General features: G+C 41.4%; 1 protein-coding gene across 1 annotated transcript in view; it reads left to right on the top strand.

Moving 5' to 3' along the window:
* Positions 1 to 19,099, top strand: part of RAD51B (RAD51 paralog B) — a 390,784-nt gene that overhangs the window by 201,267 nt on the left and 170,418 nt on the right. The window contains 1 exon segment of the mRNA XM_084207485.1: positions 7,254 to 7,372. Within this exon segment, the coding sequence (XP_084063611.1) occupies positions 7,254 to 7,372 (119 nt within the window).

The raw sequence follows: 19,099 nt of genomic DNA on the forward strand, positions 1-19,099 counted from the left end.
TAACTTTTATGTTCTTAGTCATGCAACCAAAACATTCTTCCAGTTGAGCTTTTGTGATTGATAGTATTAAGCATTTGGCCAAATCTGAACTCCAGATGTGAACAGCTGTAATTTGCAAACAGTCATCTCTAGCCCCCAAATGTTTGGCTGACCTCTGTTTCCGTGTTGCAGGCTGAAGGAGGATTGCTTCCTTCTGGAATTTCAGTTTTGATAACTCTGGCTCATGATCCAAGCTTTACAGCTCTAAGATTGTTGTTTTTATTTACACCTACAGGGAATTCTTGCAACTCTAATGTATGGGACCAGTGTTAAGAATGCTGAAGGCTAAATTTTCAAAGAAATTATGCTGGTCATCATGCAAAGTAAAGCAGTTTGCTCAGTTGGAATTGCAATCTTAACCTGAAGTACTATTTAAAATTGCTTTTTAAACATATTCCTTGTGGTTATCAGCCCCACTGTGGAGTTCTCATTATTGCATGTTTCAACTCGTTGTATAAAGAAGTTGTCACTAAATTTGAAAATTATTTGGAAAGATACTACTAAAAGTAAAAGATACTGCTAAAATACTCATCTGCTCCAGAGTAAAAAGGACATAGACTTTATTCACTAGTTCAAAGCCATGTTACTAGGCTGTGATCAGAAATTGTTATTCATTTAGACATTTTATGCTGAGTATATTGAGAAAATCCACCCCAGTGTAGGCTGACTGTCAGCACTAGTGTTCATTGAGCAAACTCAGGTGCTGACAGGGACCCCTCTGTAGCAGCACAATGCTCCCTGTGGCTTCTTAGCAGAATATATTTACCAAGGAAGAGGTCAGTGCTATTGAAAACTAGCTTGCATACACCCACTGTCCTTTTCTGTCTGCCGTGTGGGCATACAGCATCAGCCCACTCCTCGGGAGATGGGCAGCCATGTCAGAAACACCCTGGGTAAATTAGTGCTAATTGCTGCTTTTATTGGCCACTTTGCTGGAGAACTCGTTGTGCAACAGAAACTGGACTCTCTCTCCCTCCTACCCCCATCGCCCTGCTGCACTGTGACTCTGAATTTAAGGTTCATTTGCAGACTGGAGTGCTGCTGCTTTTGCCTGCACTGTGACAGTTTCCTCAGTATGAGAGCTAAATTGCCGTGACATTGTTTCTTTACCAAGACATATTTTATGGGAAAAAAAATGTAGACTGTGGGAATAATCTGTCTCTCAGACCGCAGAATCTTAACGCGACCATATTGCTGTGAACTGCATTCTGAAACTCACTGCAGTTTCAGAGCTGTATCTCACTCTCCTCCCCCAGCTGTATTAGCTTTTGTTCTGCCTTTCTGGGATTCAGCCATCTAGGCTTCCAGGCTTCAGGCTGTTATGGAGGGGTGAGTGTGGCAGCAGGCTTATTCTATTCTAGTCTGGAAAGTTCGGAAGTGGCAAAGCCAGATGATGGGTAAACACTAGCAGAGAGTGATGAAGTTTAGCAGCTGAGATGAACCATCCTGGGAAAATCAGATATGCTAATGCCATGGCTGTGTAGGTCAGAGGGTTGAGGCTTGCAGCATGCAAGGCTTCAGTTGCTCTGACAGTGGGATTCTAAATCTCATTTCTTTATTCAAGCCTTAAGGGACCTACGTACATGTAATTCTAGCATTCTGGCCATTCCCTCCTACATACCTTCTGATTGATATCATGATCTGTTTAATTCCCTGAGGGAACTTAAGCAAAAAAATTACAGCAATGACTTGTAGCATGATTGGTGAGGTGATAATTAAAAGCATTTTCTGGATAACAGGGCCCTAGCATTGCCAGATGCCATGATTGGGCAAGCTTTGTTTTTCAGCCTATGTATCTTTTATATGTGCAGGCAGGCAAAATGCCAGATCTGGGTTGTTTGGGTTTTTTTTTTCCCCTCCCTTAATTCAATGGTTTGTGATTTTATTGTCTAGTCTTGAAGAGACTGAAGAAGTGACTGCATAGGAGAGGTTCAAAAGAAGAAGCTGCTTTACGTTTTAATGACGAGCAATGTGGGAAAGAACTCTGGATACTGAGAGAGTGGTGTAAATTAGCATAACTTTAGATTTTAGAAAAGGAAGGAATTTCTCAAAGACTGCTGTTAGGGGAGGGAGGTTTAGCTGAGGGATGAAAAATTTATCCTTGGTTACAGAAAAGAATTGACTTAACTGCTTTCTTCTACTTGTGCTTCACCATCCCTCCCACCAAATCGCTGTTTGTTCTCTCATTTGCAGTAGCACTGCAGCAATGACAGAGAGGTGGAAGCTCACCGCTTTGTGATGTGGTGTCAGGCAACAGAGGCAGAACATTTTCACCAGTAAAAAGAAATATCTGTTCCCAAGGCTCTCAACTCCACAATTCCCTGATTTGGGCCCTGTTTCAGGTGCTGTAAACCACCAGCTGTCTTCCCACCTCCACAGATCTCCTGAGACCTGATTGTTTTAGTCATGGCTAATAGATTGTCTGGCGAGAAATCAGAACAGCTGGATTTTTTTCATTTCTTAATGTTAATTCCATTTTTAGGTCATCAGGCAGGAGTCTCAGTACTAGCATGTGTGTGTCTCTCTTTCTCAACTCAGAAGAGAATTGACATAAGCTCACCAATGAGTTCAATGAGGGAATGAGATCTTCTGGTGTAAACCATACTGGTAACAGTAGGCATGCTGGTGTGGGATTAAAAGTAAACCAGCATCTCTCCAATTCTCTGATGGACCCTTCCTAAATTTCGAGCTGTATAAAGGTCCCTGCTGATTTTTTGGGGAGTAGAATAAAGGTCAACATTACTTATTTGAAAAAACTTCTAATGTTTCATGAAGAATACTCAAAGTCCTTACTTATGCACAGTTTTTCTACTCTGTCACATATTTTGGGGTATTTTCCCTTGTCCCTTAGGGAAGATTCATTGTAAGTGGGGAATAATCAGCAGCAGCCAAGAGACTTGTAATCTGCAGTTCTCATAAAAAGATGATCTTTAGGTCAGGAGCTGTCTTTTTGTTCTCTATTTGTCTAGTGGTTTGCGTCTTGAAGATGAGAGCTCTAGGAGTTGTTGCAATGGAAATAATGAATGACTGGGAACAAAAACGGCAAAAAGGACCTTAATCTTGATCTAATATCAGATTAACCATGTAAAAGTCACCCAGAGTGTGTGCACATAAAGACCTAAATATGATAAACAAAAAGTGTGAAAACTCACCTGTTTGGAGCATATGAGATAAATGAACTCTGTTCTCCAAAATGAGAAGTGAGCTTATTCCCTTTCTATTGCATTCACTGCTGACTCCATCAGAACTTTGCACCTGGAGTCTGTAACTGGCAGGTTTTGGTCTCGTGGTGATGACGATGGCGGAATCAAACAGCCTGTTTAGTGTAACCTCAAGTCAGCACATAACACATTTGGGGTTTTTTTTAAACTGGGGATTAGTAGGGGTTTACACTACGTTTGCTAAGTATATTTTGTGCAACTGTGCTATGAAAAAAAAGGAAAATTCAATTACATGTCATTGATTACTGAACAACTCCAAATTCCAGATAAAATATTTCTACTTAATTGAAATTTGAAGTAAAAGAGAATAATCTGGGGGAGGGTGTAGTTTGTAAAGATTTAGAACTAGGAGGTTTTAGAAGTAAAACTGCCAAATTCCTTCTCATAATAAAAGGGAGAGTATAAGCATTTTAAAAGTTAGCATTTTCCCATGGCTAAAGTCTTGTGGCCAAGCTTGATTTCTTTCAGCAGCAACTGTTTTTCCTGCCATATGTCCTAAATAGTAAAAGAGTCTATGAAGTCAGTAGTGTGTTTAGAGACATACGTTAGCTGAGCAATGCAGAGAGTGAGACGGTCACCACAGTAGGGTAAGAGAATCAGAATCACATTTTGATTTAAGTCAAAGCTGTGGAGAAGGGCTGAAAAGGGCAGAAGGCAGCAGTGGGAGTTTGAAGAGCGCTGTGGTTAGTTACTTCACAGATGAGTTTGTCCTGTGGGTTGTTTTTTATCGTGCGATGGGTTTTTCCACCATTGCGTATTTTTATACTTGTACTTTCTGAATAGGTGACGATGGAAAAATAGATTAGGGGTTGAAGGGGATTTTTTCTTCTTTTTCTTCTGGTTGATTGTTAGAGATCTGCACCAAAAATACAGACTAAATGCAATGCAGGTGAAAAGTAGTGGTCTTTGAGCTCTGCCAGTGAACGGAAAGCTGCACAGCCTGAGTGAGAGGCCGAGTACTTTCATTCTTATTGCATGGCGTGCTGTTTTTGTTGAGCTCAGTAGTTTAATTCTTTATAAATATCTTCTTTGTGTTTTCAGGGAGATTTTTTCCTCATTTTTGATAGGCCAGGCTTTTATCAAGATGGTTTGATGTTGAGATTTGAAAGATTTGGGAACTTTTTGCTTCACTATTTTGTTATTTCACTGTCATTTAGTTCATCAGACGATTTTTAACATTTGATGAGAAAATATTTTCCAATTACCAATCGATATACATTGCAGAGGGCCCAGTGTTGGGGATGAACCTGCCAGGCAATGATACATCCATCTGAGAAGAAAAAAATATCAATATGTGAGAATGTGGACAAGGTGGAACTAATTGTTCTGTGCAGTTCTGTCAACAAGGAACTTGCTGGGTTTTTTTTAATCAAGACTATAGTCACATTCTGCCTGCACAGACTTCTTGCAATAAAAAAGACTGTTTTAGGACATCTGTTTCATTTTATTCAAAATACTGGTCTAGTTATCCAAATTTTCCTTGGATAAGAAACTAATGGAACTGAAGTGTCTTTATGACTAAATTGCCTCCCTACATACTTGCAACAACTGGGACTTAGTTACATGAGGATTTAGTCTCTAAATGTACCACCTTATATGCAGAGGACAAGAAGGTCTTTGAGACCACCTCTGTATTTGCAATGCTCTGGTTGGGCATAGTAGAATAATCCCAGAAGCACTATTGAGCTGAATAGATTTAATCCTGCTGTTCCCTCCAGTGAAAAATGGAAGGTGAAATAAAACCACTTTCCCCATCCTGCCTATATGTGTCATTTCTCTATGTGACAGGGAAGATACTTATAGAAAGTTTGTTTTGATTGCATTGATAGGCAGAAACAAAATGAATCTAGTTCTCATGTGTAAGTAGGGCCAAGTGTTGTGGCTCAGTTCTACTGACAGTTCCTTCCTGGGCATTGGAGCCAGTGCAAGCCTCTTCTGCTTGGAGACAGCACTGCAGACCACAGTTGAAGAATCACCCTTTCTTCTTTGTTTTTCCCCTGGTTGTGGAGAGGCATTTACTTTGCATTTGACTCAGACCACAAGCAGCTTTATTTTCACTTGTGACAGCTGTTCAGTGAGAGTGAAGCAGCCAGTTCCTCCTCTGTGTTTGCAGTCCACAACAGATATGGTGTCTGCTGGTGTCTCTGCCAGTGCTCTGAAAAGTTCACTTTAACAGGAGACAGTGGAACAGGCACCTCATACAGTCCTTGGCCTGTCTGCTTTGAAGATTAATTTCATGCTATTTTGTGTGTGTGTGAGGAAGGAGGGAGTGTTTACAGGAATTGAAATCACCCATTTTGCTAGAGATGGACCTGACAGAGAAAGCAGGGAGTTGTTCAGGCATCTTCTTCCAGCCTTCTAATATTCACCTTCACCTCCCCTTGCTAGGATCCCATCTCTGTGCTTCTGGACACCCACTCCCTTACTGCATGCATCTACTGAGATGTCTCCTTTCTCTCATCTGTATGTCAGCTCTGTTTTCTTACTTTCCCTAATCCCTGCACTCCCTGTATCACCTGTATCACCTGTGTCCTGAACAGCAACCATGATGCCAACAGTGACTGGAGTAAGAACTGGCTTTAAGCCCACTGGAGACACTGGAACTGCTGCCCATCAGCTGACTGCACAATGTAGGTGCTGTGGAAGCATCTCCCCCACAGCATGGATAAGCACTCCATCCCACTCTGCTGTGGTTCAGCTTGGAGAGTTTGGGGACCTCTGAGCAGAGACCACAGTCTTATAAGCCTGTTTTCTTCTTGGGCCAATGTTGGTATGATACTCCCATCTCTAAGCATGAAAACATCAGGGTTTGGAAGCACAAGGTAATGCATGCTGGAAAAAAAATCTCTCTCTCTGAACAGTATTATTTATCCACTTCCTTTGTCCAGTTCATTAATGTCTAAGTAGTGGTTGAAATAACAGAAAAGATAAGCCCAAGGCTTTTTTAAGGCCATGTTTCAACATAAATCTGTTTTCTTAACATCTCCTCTTTCCTTCCTCTGAGACATTTACTATCTTTTTGTGTTTAGAGCAAGAGGAAGGAATGCAGCACATGTTGTCACTGCCCTTGAACTTCTCTGCAAAGCTGGCGCTGCTTCCTCCTGTTTGCTTCACTTCTTGTACCTCTATATCTGCCTCATGCATCAGTTTGCAGGAGGATCCCATAAAATGGAAACCTTTCCAGTGAGGCATTCCCCTTCACCTTGCAAAAAGTCTTTGCTGTAAATTTGCTCCAGCTTTACTAACTGCTTTGCACCAAAGTCATAAATTTTAATAACTTCACAGAAGAGGATTTGCCCTCTTCAGATAGGGGCTGACACAGTATGGTACAGTGTGCTTTCTCCTGTATAAGAAAATAAAATAAATTACAGCAATTAGCTTGTCCTGTCACAATCCTTACACATTTCTGTTCACTCTGGGACAGGTTTTAGGCCTGAAGGAATGCAGAATTAGGAATTGCTAAGGACTGATATCTCCATAGCATAATAGCTGCAGGTTCCAGGCATTTAACCATTTAAATGCCTGGTTCAGGATTACAACAGCAATATGTTACTCCTTCTGTTACATAATAACAGATACATGATTTGAGGGAAGTTTGGGTGTGAATTTTGTGGCTGTTTTATGCCAACATTAGCTATTTCTGGAAGGTCTGAGCCCTTTGTAGTGAGGCGCCCACAAGCAGGGGTGCATGAATTGCTTCTTGGTGGTGTGGAATGGTGGCTCCCAGCTCTAAACAGGGGTACAGGGGGGTACAGTTACATCAGCAACATCTCCTTAATTCTTGGCACTTATCATTGATGTCAGAGGGTGAGATGGAGAACTCACACTACAGCTGTATAAAAGCATCAGAAAGGTAGGAAATGAATGCAACAGTGCTATCTCTTAAGTGCTATTTGTAATCTGAGAATAATCTGAGATGTCTAATGAAGTTTCAATGCTGAACCATTTTCTGTGCCAGAGTCCTGATGTAGTTTCTATCATGTTTATCTTCAGGATCTTCTGTGAGTGGGAAGAGGGATTCTGGTTATGTGACAGCAGCCCTTGGCAACACGTGGAGTCACAGCATCAACACCAGGCTCATACTACAGTACCATGACTTGCCAACCAGACAGGTGAGACCTTAACAGCAAAGAGAATTTAAATAAAGCTACACCAGCAGTGCTTGGTCAGATGGGCTGTGTCCTTCAGCCTCTCTGGTTATGATACATGTGTTGAGAACTTGGCAGTTGAGAGCCCCGTCACTTATTTGGGATGGAAGTCGGTCAGTGTCCTTTGTTTTTAAGGGATGACCAGCACTCCAGTGCCTCCATGTGTTAGGATGGGCCTGAGTCACAGTTGGTACAGATGTACAAGTTTCTTGAGCCTTTAGTGCATTCTACATCATGGAGATGAAAGGTAATCCTTAAAGTGTTTGCTTGCACAGGAATTTTAGGACAGGAGAAACCTAGTCTTTTCACTGCCATGATTGTTTGGCTGTCATGCTGTCCACTCTTTGTGCCCAACTTCAGCTGTGACTGTTAGGACAGGGAGCACTCTCTGTGGCTGATGTTTGTGAGTAGAAGCTTGCTGCCTGCACCAGCAAGCTTAACTTTGAGCAGTAAGTATGGTACCAATTTCCTAGAAGTATGCCTGCAAATAGGAGAATAATCACCCTTTTCACTGAGAGACTTTATGCTTTTAAGTGAAACATAGTAGCATCTTTTACTGCAATCTTCACCTCAAAATTTAAAAAACTAAAAAACTGAGAGACAAGACATTTGGGGTATGATTGAGGGAATGACTTTTTTTTTGTTTTTAAAAACATCATAATGTATGATTTCATCTGTCCCTTGGGATATCTGTGGTTATAATCTCTTTTGGCTTTGTCTGTTCTGTTTTTGCATTGATGTAACTCTTTCCAAAGGCTGTGACCCTCAGTCTTAATGTTATTGATTTCCTGCCAGTTAAAAAAGAGAGCTGTCAGAAAATTGCTACGTGATATTTGTACCATCTTACTCCTATACCATTACTACCCATGTGCATTCAGGTTGGTGCTCCTGGGTTTACTGTCACCTGACAAAGTTTCTCACTTTTAAATTGCAGTCTTTAGAGCCAGAGGAGAGAAAGCCATCTGGTTTAATTAGAGAATTATTTATTAGAAGTAATTATAATGATAGCACTCCTGTTTCGTGGACACTTCGACTAGTTCAAAGCAGTAGTCCTCTGGACTTTGAAGTAGAAGGTTAAGTGTGTCAAATGCAGGTAGAAAAGGCATCTTCTGTACTCACTTCTAAAGGCTATGCCTAGAAATATACTGTTACTGCTGCTGGTCTTGGAAATTTTCTTATGTAATGCTTCATATTCTGGTCTGTAACGAGTTCTCCTTTTTTACATAAATACTAAGTTTGCAAAATACAAAGCTGTTCATAAATTTCCTGGATCACTTCAGTGTTACATGAGAGGTGGAGTTGGCAGAGGGTAAAGGGCAGAAACTGGGCTCTGTGCTACTTCATGATGCACAAAGTCAGCTAAAACAGATTAAGAACATTCCTCTGGTAGTGGAAAAGGGGAGACAGTTTTCCTAAAGAACATTCAGATATTACATGTAGTTTTTTCTGAGATTTTTTTTTTTATTGAAAAGGAATAGATCACAAATGTATGAAAAGTTGTGTTCAAGCCTTGGAAATTATGGTCTGCTTAACAGAGTTTTCCTCTCTTCTTTACTGGATTTATCAAGTGCATCACCTTGCTTATAAGTGAAGCTATGTGCTCGCCCTTTTTTTTATTAAGCAAAGGAACTAAAGCTACAGAGAAAAAAAACAACCCTAAAGTAAATGTTAGTATATATTATTAAAACCAAAGTAATTTGAAACAGAAGTGTGATATAAATAGTGATGTGACTGCGAAGTCCATGACTGAAATGAGATATGTCCTTGATGTCCTGTAGGTATTTTCCTGTTGCCGATATTTGTGCCCTTTTTCCAGATAAATTCTCGTTTCTTAAACTCATAGAAATATTTCAGCTAGACATGCAGTTTCCAGTTAGAGGAAGGCATCTGGAGTTACCCTACCTATGGCAGCCTGTATTGATCAAATTACTATCATTTTACACACATATGCTCCTTTATAATTGCTTTAGACCCACTTTCAGAAATGAACTGTGAATAAAGGTGCCTCAGTTCTTGAGATGCCATTTCAGTCATCGTAAAGTGGTTCTGCCAGGAGGTATTAGATATCAATGCTTTGAAAGCCAGCACTTTTTAAGGAAGCTTAACAGGAAGATTTAAAAATTATCAAGTCAGTAATCACATTTACAAATTCTCATACTTTAAAAAAAAGGCAAAAAAACCCCCCCAACAACCAAAGAAAAAAAGCCCCCCCCCAAAAAAAAAAAAAACAAAAAAAACAAACCAAAAAAACCCCGACCAAAACCTTGTGATTATCTATAGTCTTGGTTTTAAAGTGAAATTTTGCCCCAGGGAATTACTAAAAGCACACAGTTGGTCTGGAGATTAGGGTGAAAAGTAGTTTCAAAACCAAGTTTTTCCTGCTTTTCCACATTTGTAACCTTACAGAATCAATACCGTATAAAGAATGAGCCGTGTTTCCGTAGAATCATAGAAACTTCATATAGTTGATGGTTGCCCATCTCTAATTTGTCGAGGTCTCTCTGCAGGGCCTCTGTGCCTCTGAGGGACTCCTGACAATTCAGTGGCATTGGCAAACTCATGTAGTGTCCCTTTGAATCCTGTGTCCCAGTCATGAATGGCGATGCTGAAGAGCGCAGGAGGATGGAGCCCTGCAGAACCCCACTGGGGACGGGTCCCTGCTCTGATGTCACTCTGCTCACTACAGCTCTGTGTGCCTGACCTGTGTGCCAGTTGCTCACCCAGTGCATGATGTATTTATCCATCTGTGGCCTGGACAATTTGTCTGAAAGGATACTGAAAGCTTTGCAGAAGTCCAAGAGGATTACATCTGCTGGCTTTCCTAGGTCTTGTTGGTGGGTTCCCCTGTTGTAGGAGGAGATCAGGTTCAACAAGCAGGACTTTCCCCTTATGGAGCCATGCTGGCTGTGATCAACGACTGCATTGTGAAAAACAGTTCAGGTGTTTTTCAGCACTTCCCAGAATAATCTTTTCCAGGATTTTACCAGGCACTGAATTGAGACGGCCAGGCCAGTAGTTTCTGAGGCCCTCCTTCTTGGCCTTCTTGAGAATTAGGATAATGTTTGCCAGCTTCCTGTCAGCTGGGACATCTCAGGATTCCCAAGACTGCTGAAAATCATTGAGACAGGCTTTGTGATGACATCAGCTAGCTCCTCAGACTGTGAGTCGGAGTCTCTATGAGTCCCATCAGGCCCCATAGATTTGTAGGGATCCAGCTGAAGCAGCAGATCCCACACAATTTCAGGATCAGCTGGGAATTAATCATTCTGGCAGTCATGGTCCTCTAGCTCAGGACTAGAGGCCCCCATGGCCCATCATCCATGTTGAAGATGGAGGCAAAGAAAGTATTTAAACACCTCTGCCTTGTCCACATCCTTGTTTGTGAGGTTGATGATCCTCATCCTGTAATAGGATGATGTTATTACTATGCTGCCTTTTGCCACCAATGTATTTGAAAAAAACTCTTGGTATTGTCCCCCACAGTTCTGGCCTGCTTAATCTCCAACTGAGCTTTGACCACACAAATTTTCCCCCTACCATGGCCAATAGCACTTCTGTATTCCTCCCATGTCACCTGACCTTGCTTCCACCAGACATACCCATCCCTTTTCCTTCCACAGGGGATACAATTTGGCTTTTCAAAAGGTAAAATTAATTCTTCAGTCAGTCACTTCATCTCCAGAATATTCTCCTTCTGGATCTGCTTTCTCTCTTTCTTTCCCTGGAGGAGCTGGAGCGGTGGTGACAGTCTGAGAGACTTTCCCTCGTGTCTGACTTCCAAGGTAGCAGAGCTAGCGTGACAATCCTTGCTGCAGAATGACACCCATCAAGAGAAAAAACACCTCTTGAGAAGCACTGGGTTTGGAAGGGTGGTACCCTTCCAAACACAGAGTGATACTGTGATTGTTCAGGAGGATTCAAGCTGTTTCCAGAGCTATGGTATCTCCTGGACAGCCCACTGGGCTTCTAGATGCTTGTTCTTGGGGAATGCCAGGGCAGCAGGTGGCAGAGCAAGTATGTAACAAACCTTAGGAAACTGAACACAGAATTCCTACACGGTTGGGATTTTTTTTATATATTAAGTAAAAAATTTATTTTGTTTGTCCAGTAGATATTTTCCAGCCAACTATCCCTTTTTCCACCCCACCCTTCCTATGTCTGGTGAGCATTAATAAGACAGCAGCCAGTTCAGCAAAGTAATGAAATTTCTGGGATGTTCTGCCTGCCTGAAAATCAGTTAGGTTTGCTTTATTGCTAGGAGAGGAACAGCTTTCTGAACAAACAGATGAACTTTGCTCTTTTGCTTCCTTCTAGAAGCCAGGGTTCTGGTTTTTGTTTCCTCCAGGACAGAAGCAGCGCCGCTGGGGGAGGGCCAAAAGAAATTTCCAGTCTGCATTTAAATTCATTTATGTCACCAAAATCCAGAAGCATGGACAACAGCAGGAATCTTTTAGCAACTGAGGTGGGACTGAGCTGCATAGTTTCAACAGCAGCACAGTGGCATAAGAACATGTGAGAACATGGGAAAAGTTAATTGTTTCGCACAAATACCTTCGTGAAGGGAATTATCTTTATGGGTACTGATACTTTGTTCTCCCTAAGCACTCTTTTAAGTAGCTAACCATGACATTTATTTTCCTGAAATGCATACATAAACATGCAGACTCTTTGAGTTTGGGCCAAAACCAACGGGGCTGCACTAGAAACTGTCAGACTCCTCAGTTACCCCTATGTATATAATTATCCTTCTTTCCTGAACTGGAGTCAGCAGGCTTTAAGGTTACTGTTTTTCATGTGTTCTCAGCTGTCTTTGGTAGGGTTAAATACATTGCCATGCTATATTTAACGTTTTGTTCTTGTCTATTGGAGGCAGGATGCTGGATTAAATGAGACAGTGCCCAGATCTGGTATGGCTGCTTCTATGGGCCTGGTTTATTTCATAATTTTCAAGGGATTTGTGAGACTCGTAGCATTGTGTTAATCTCTGTAACACGTTTTGAAATTCTCAGAGGAAACATGCATATAGAAGTGTTATAGCAAGCCAGTGCTTTCCTGTGGTATTTTCAAGAAAGAGCATTTAGAATCACAGAATCACACAGGTTGGAACCTTTAAGATCATGGAGTTCAACCTTTAACCCAAGTCCACGACTATACCATGTCCCCAAGTGCCACATCTACATGTCTTTTAAATACCTTCAGGGATGGAAACTCCATCACTTCCCTGAGCAGCCTCTCCCCATGCTTCACAACCCTTTCTGTGAAAACATTTTTCCTAACACCCAATCTAAACCTCCCTTGGGGCAACCTGAGGCCATTTCCTCTTGTTCTGTCACATATTACCTGGGAGAAGAGATCAACCTCTACCCACTTATGACTTCCTTTCAGGGAGTTGTAGAGAGCAATGAGCTCTGAATCTTCTTTTCTCCAGGCTGAACAAGTCCAGCTCCCTCAGACACTCCTCATCAGCTCCAGACCCTTCACCAGCTTTGTTGCCCTTCTATGGAGCCTTCCAGCACCTCAATGTCCTTCTTGTATGGAGGAGCCCAGAACAGGACACAGGATTTGTGGTATAGCCTCATCAGTGCTGAGTACAAGGGGACGATCACTGCCCTAGTCCTGCTGGCCACACTGTTCCTGATACCGTCCAGGATGCCACTGGCCTTCTTGGCCATCAGGACTGCTGCATCATTCAGCTTCTGTCAACCAGCACCCCCAGCCACTCTTCCCCCAGCCTGTAGCATTGCCTGGGCTTGTTGTGATGCAAGTGCAGAACCCAGCACTTCACCTTATTGAATGTCACGTAACTGGCCCATCGATCCAGCCTCTCCAGGTCCCTCTGCAGAGCATTCCCACCCTCCAGTGGATCAACACTCCTGCCCAACTTGCTGTTGCCTGCAAATTGACTGGTGGTGCACTTGTCCAGACAATTGAGGAAGACAATAAATAGGTCTGGCCCTGGGGAGCACCACTGGTGGCTGGTCACAAACTGGACTTCGCACCATGCACCACCTCTCTCTGGGCCCGGCCACCCAGACAGTGTATCACCTAGCACCTATCTGCACCATGGCAAGCCAATTCCTCCATGAGAATGCTGTGGGAAACAGTGTCAAAAGCTCTACTAAAGCCTAGGTAGTGACATCCACAGATACTACTTCATCCACCTAGCAGGTCACTTGTCATAGAAAGAGATCAGGTTGGTCAAGCAGGACCTGCCTTTCACAAGCCCATGCTGTCTGGGCCTGGTGCCCTGGTTGTCCTGCATGAGTTGTGTGCTGGTGCTCAGGATGGTCTGCTCCATGAGCTTCCCCAGCACCAAGGTCAGGATGCCAGGCCTGTAGTTCCCAGGTGCTCCTCTGGCCCTTGTAGATGGTGCCACGTTTGCCAGGTTCCCATCACCTGGGAGCTCCCCGGGTGACCAGGGTGCAGTAACTGATGGGCAGAGGCTCAGTGAGCTCTTCTGACAGCTCCCTCAGTACCCTTGGGTGGATCCCACCTGGCCCTGCAGACCTGTGTGTGTCTAGGTGGCAATGCAGCTCACCTTTCCCCTTGGGTTATGGGGGCTTCATTCTGCTCCACATCCATGTGTTCCAGATCAGGGGGCTGAATATCTGGAGAAAAACTGGTTTTAGGATTGAGATATGGGCTGAAGCCTTTAAGCTGTGCTAAGTGAGCTGTTGGGCACGAATTTTCCTGGTAAAATGGTAAAGTGTGCAGGTAAAGTGTTTCAAATGCATAAGTGTATGGTGACTCATTCTCAGTAAAACAAAACAGAACAAAACCCCCTTATCTCGTTCAGACTAATGCCAGACATAACTTTTGTTGTGTCCTTGGTTACAGACCAGCTGTTTCATCTTGCTCTGCTTACTATCATATGAATAAGCCCTGAATAAGCATTCCAAAATGACTGTGGTGAAGTAACCCTGGTACTTGCTGGATGGGGGAAGGGCTGGAAGAGAGTAAAGGGAAGTGAGGATTATGTTTTACATTTATGAGATTTGCAATTATTTACCTTACATTTTTTATCATATTAGTAAAGCAGATCTTTCCAAATGTACAGATATTTGGCTATAACTTCACCAGGAGATGGCTATTGGAAGTGTTGAAAAGTATCTGTTCTGAGCCATCTTCTTATATAACATGCCTATCAGATAGAAAGTCAATTCTGTAAAAACACAAAGAAATATTTTTATAATTCCTTTTAGGATAAAAGTGATGGAGGGAAGTCATGCAAGGAAAAAAATAATAGGAATTTTTACAGAAAAGTAGATTTTTTTCAGGTGAGATTAATTTTTTACCATTCTCCATTATGTTTCTTTTGAAAAAAGAGCTGTGAAACAACTGCAGAAGCACATATTCAAATTCTGCAAACCCTTCCATGTAAAGAAATATTTTTTTCCTAGGATGCACAGTTTACTTCAGAGACTTTTGCCTCACCTCAACTATCAATTGAATATTTTGAATCAGGACACAGTATATTGTTATGGCTTTAAATTTCCATGCATGTTTACAAACCACATCCTTAAAGATACATAAATAAGTTTATGGGTTTTTTCTGATTAAAGTGCTGCTGACTGATAACCCTTATGACAGAAGTCTTTTGCTTATCCATAGATCATATACAATCATAAGCAGCAATATAATCTTGAATAGCATGAGAACAGTATGAAACTGGACACAAGGCACAACTGTAGCATAAACAGATGGTTATCAACATAGCACCATACTGACTTAATCCAGCAAAGTGCCAAATGAAAGGATGCCAGAAAAACAGCGACGGTTCATTAACAAGTGTTTGGAGCTCAGACATCACCAGGTGACTTACTTGGCTGACCTGAGTGTTTGTTCATGTCTCTCTTTGCAGGAAGCCTCCTTCTTAATGAACTTTTGGGGGGTGGCCATACAATATAGCCATCACTGGAGCCCTGTCTACATTTAATGGGTCTGGATTCTGGATGTATGGCCCTCTCCTGTTAACAGGACACTTTTAAAGATAAATGTTTCCACCATTCTTGAACAAGAATTCACTTACTCAGGTGCTTGTAAAACACTAATCAATTTATTATCTAGGAATCTAAATAGAAATCAAAAGGCTCTATGTCAAATAGAAAAGACCAGAAGAAACCTTGAAATAGTTCATCTTGTTCTCTTCTCTGTTATTTCTTTAATAAGTACTGCAAGTTTTCTTAATGAGGATTATTCTACTGTCAGAGCTGTACAAGCTTCAAACTCACTCATCTGTAGTTCAAAGCATCCTAAACAGAGAAGCAGGGACATCTCTGAGGCAGAGAGGCAAACTCGGTCATTAAGTTACACTGAGGTCTTCCTGCTGAGGCTGGTGGACAGACCAGCCCACTCTCAGAAGAGGCTGCTTCTTGGTTGCTACTAACTACACAGTTACAAGTTGACTATCTCCTATATGTTTTATTTTCAAATTACTATGCAAAAGCATTTGCAGACTAATATCTGCAGTGCCCTTGCCAGCTGCTCATAGCCGAGGAAGCTGAATCATAACTGAGTGACTGAGCTTTTGCAGCTGGGAGCAGAGCTGGAATCTCTTCCCTGCCATTGAGTGCCAATAAGCTTGATCTTGCTTAACATTTATTGCCTGTGTTTCAGGCACTTGAAGTCTTTGTATCTCCTGGTACTCTATAGTGAAGGTACTCCTGCTTCCTGCTCCAACTTGCTCAGTAGATTAACTCACCTGCTGAACTGATGTTCAGCGTGGTCACTGAGTTCAGTCTTGAATCTCCCTCCTCAGCATGCCATAAACTGTTTTTTATAAGCAAAGGTTAATGAAATTGGGACTGTGACTGGAGTTTTACGGCAGAACTTTTTCCTCTAATTCCTTGTTTCCAGTTTCTGTTGATAGCAGAGGTGATTTTCCTAAGCCTCAGCTCTAGAAGTCACCTTGCATTCCTCTGTCTCTCTTCTTTGCAGACATCAAAACTGTTCTGAACTGCAAGTATCCAACAAAGACAGTAGCTAGCACTTAAATTTTTAGATTGTTAAAATGCTTGTCTGACATCTTATCTTCAGTAGTGGTTAATGCAACATTTCTAGTATTATCAGTACCTTTTCTTCCCCTCTTTCAAACCCACCACAGAAAACAGAATTGTTACCTTGATGAGACCTACTTAGTCACAGAGATGCTGTTGTTTTAATTTTTACGTATTTTCTCAGTTCTGTAACTGAGGATATGGCCTTTTGCCTTGGCCTGATTAATAACTGTGCACCTTCATGTTAATCAGATAGAAATTTTCAGAAATTTGGGCTGTATGTCCTGTACTTTATTGGGAGCCACTTAAAGGTCAGGATGGGAGGAATAAGATTACTGTAACAAAATCTGTTCTGAATACAAAAGAGAGCTTCTGTCTGTGATGCTATTAATCCAACACCCTTTACAAACATTGTACTTACAGTTAAGTAAAACAGCATAAAATGGGAGAGAGAAAGAACCAGATGGGACTTTTAGGCTCTGGTCTGAATTGTCTGAAGAATGTTCTGTGTGTAAGCTTAAGTCCCTTTGCACAGAGGGAATGGATGCAAATTCTCATCCTGTTTATACAGAATCACTTTCCTGATTTTGATTTGACTTCTATGTGTGTTCTTCCTCAAAACAAAGAAGAATTAACCTAGGGCAGATTCTCTCATCAATAACTGAAATGTCATCACTTCTTAAGAGTGGCAATGACCAAAGTTGTTTATCCTTGGAATGATGTGGCAAATCCCCTTGCCTCCTGTCTTCTACCAGATTCTCCTTTTTGCTTTTTTAATTTTTTTTTCTTTTTAAATTTGAAGACAGAGGGAAGCAATGCCTAACTCAACTTAAAGTGTTAATTATTCAGAAAAGTTCTGCCGAGTCTATCTTGGAATATACTATACTTAAAGACATTCTTAGTAAATAAAAATATCAGAAAATCATTGTGAATGAACTGGACAGTCTCAAGTAATGAAAATATAGTGGAATATAAGATTGCTAATAGAAATAATTTGCAAAATAATATTGGGCATTACAAATGAGTTTCTGTGTTACTTAAGGAGCAGACAGTTCAAAGTGAAGCTAATATACTGGAGTGGTTTTGTTTATCTCAGAAAGACTAATTCAGCACCGTAATGTAACCAAGAAAAGGGTGTGGGTCATCCTAAAATAGATCAGGCAAAAGTGTTTGTATCCTTGTGGAAAGGCACTGGGGACACCTCTGGAATATTGTATATGGCCTGGAAATGTTTGTTCAAGCTTCTTTCTGCTTTCTTCTCTATCTACTTTCTTTCCAGCCAAGGTCTGTGCTAGATAGAATATATTTATTGACATATATTTTATTTATTTATTTATGTTATATATGTATTGAGCTGTCACTGGTGAAAAAAGTAATCCTTATGTAAAGCTTTAAAACCAGACAAACTTTAACATACTGACTTCAGTGGGCAAAATGCATGGCATCGTGTGTGAAAAGGTAGGGACCAGACATGATTCTTATCTTCACCATTACAACTTTTATGATTCTCTGAACATATTAAGGGAGAATCACGTCAGGAGTTTGTGTATCTAGGATGTTGTACTCTGAACTTGAATTTTTGCTTGTTTTAGGAATCTAAGGCCATTGAACTGTTCTAGACTGACAGCAGAGTAGAATGGCAGCCAGTGAGTGATTTTTAAAATCTACTGCAGAGAGAACAATGTAGGGGTTTTGGCTCAGTTTTATCAGTATATCTACGCTGGGTAGGATCAATTAATCTAGAGGAGTTTGCTCTATGTAGACTTTTTAATCTTTGATCTCTGTAATTCCTGTGCCTTTAGCTGTGATGTAAAAACAGGTTGAAAAAGAAAACCTTCTTCACTGCTTAGGCTCTGAATGCAGACAACTGACCCACTTTAAGGAATAAAACCCATTTTGACATACCACTGCCTGAGATGGACTGCACTTTAAAACACAGGGGGGTTTGATAATCTCCAATGTTGCAGACTTAATGGGAGCTGCCTGGCCAACTTTATCATATCTTCCCATCATAATGCAACAAGAAGGTAATAAATCGATAATTTTCAAAATATTACCTTCCTTTGGATTGATTGTTGAAACTGCTGGAAAAATACCATGGGATTTTGGGACATCTGCTCAATCAGGAATGGAAAGGATGCGTGCAGGAGGTGGTAGTGTATTCTACCCATATGGTGGAAACAGTGGAAGATACTTGGGACTAAAAGGTGAAAGGCATTATAAGTAGGTACCTGAGTCATCCTGCTTCCAGCTCTCCCAGGTACTTTGATTAGGGAGAGATATGTCCTTTGGCTGCATATTAACAGAAATCCATAAACTCCCGAATCAGTGTTGAAGTTCAGTGTTTCTGACAGACTGTGATTGATGGGTAGCTTCAATTTTTCCAGCACTGGTAAGAAGTACTGTAAAGTACAGCTCAGTTAATGAATTACTTCTTCCTTGAGTATTCATATTGGAGCAACACCAACTTGGAAATGACCGGTGAGGTCACTTATCAATAAATGCCCCTGTCTCATCAAAGAAAGTGATAACCTTAGGTTGCAGTGTGGTATGTGAGTCACTGCTGAAGTTCTGCACTGGAAAGAGCTCATTAGATTTATCTTGGGTTTGCAAGGCCCTTTCGTATTTGCGTAATAGTGATGGTTCATGGTTTCTCTTATCAGTCATTTCCTACCAGTGAGTCCGGAATCTCTGC

The sequence above is a fragment of the Fringilla coelebs genome (assembly GCF_963513975.1).
Source record: "Fringilla coelebs genome assembly, chromosome: 6".
In the NCBI taxonomy this organism is placed as follows: Eukaryota; Metazoa; Chordata; class Aves; order Passeriformes; family Fringillidae; genus Fringilla; species Fringilla coelebs.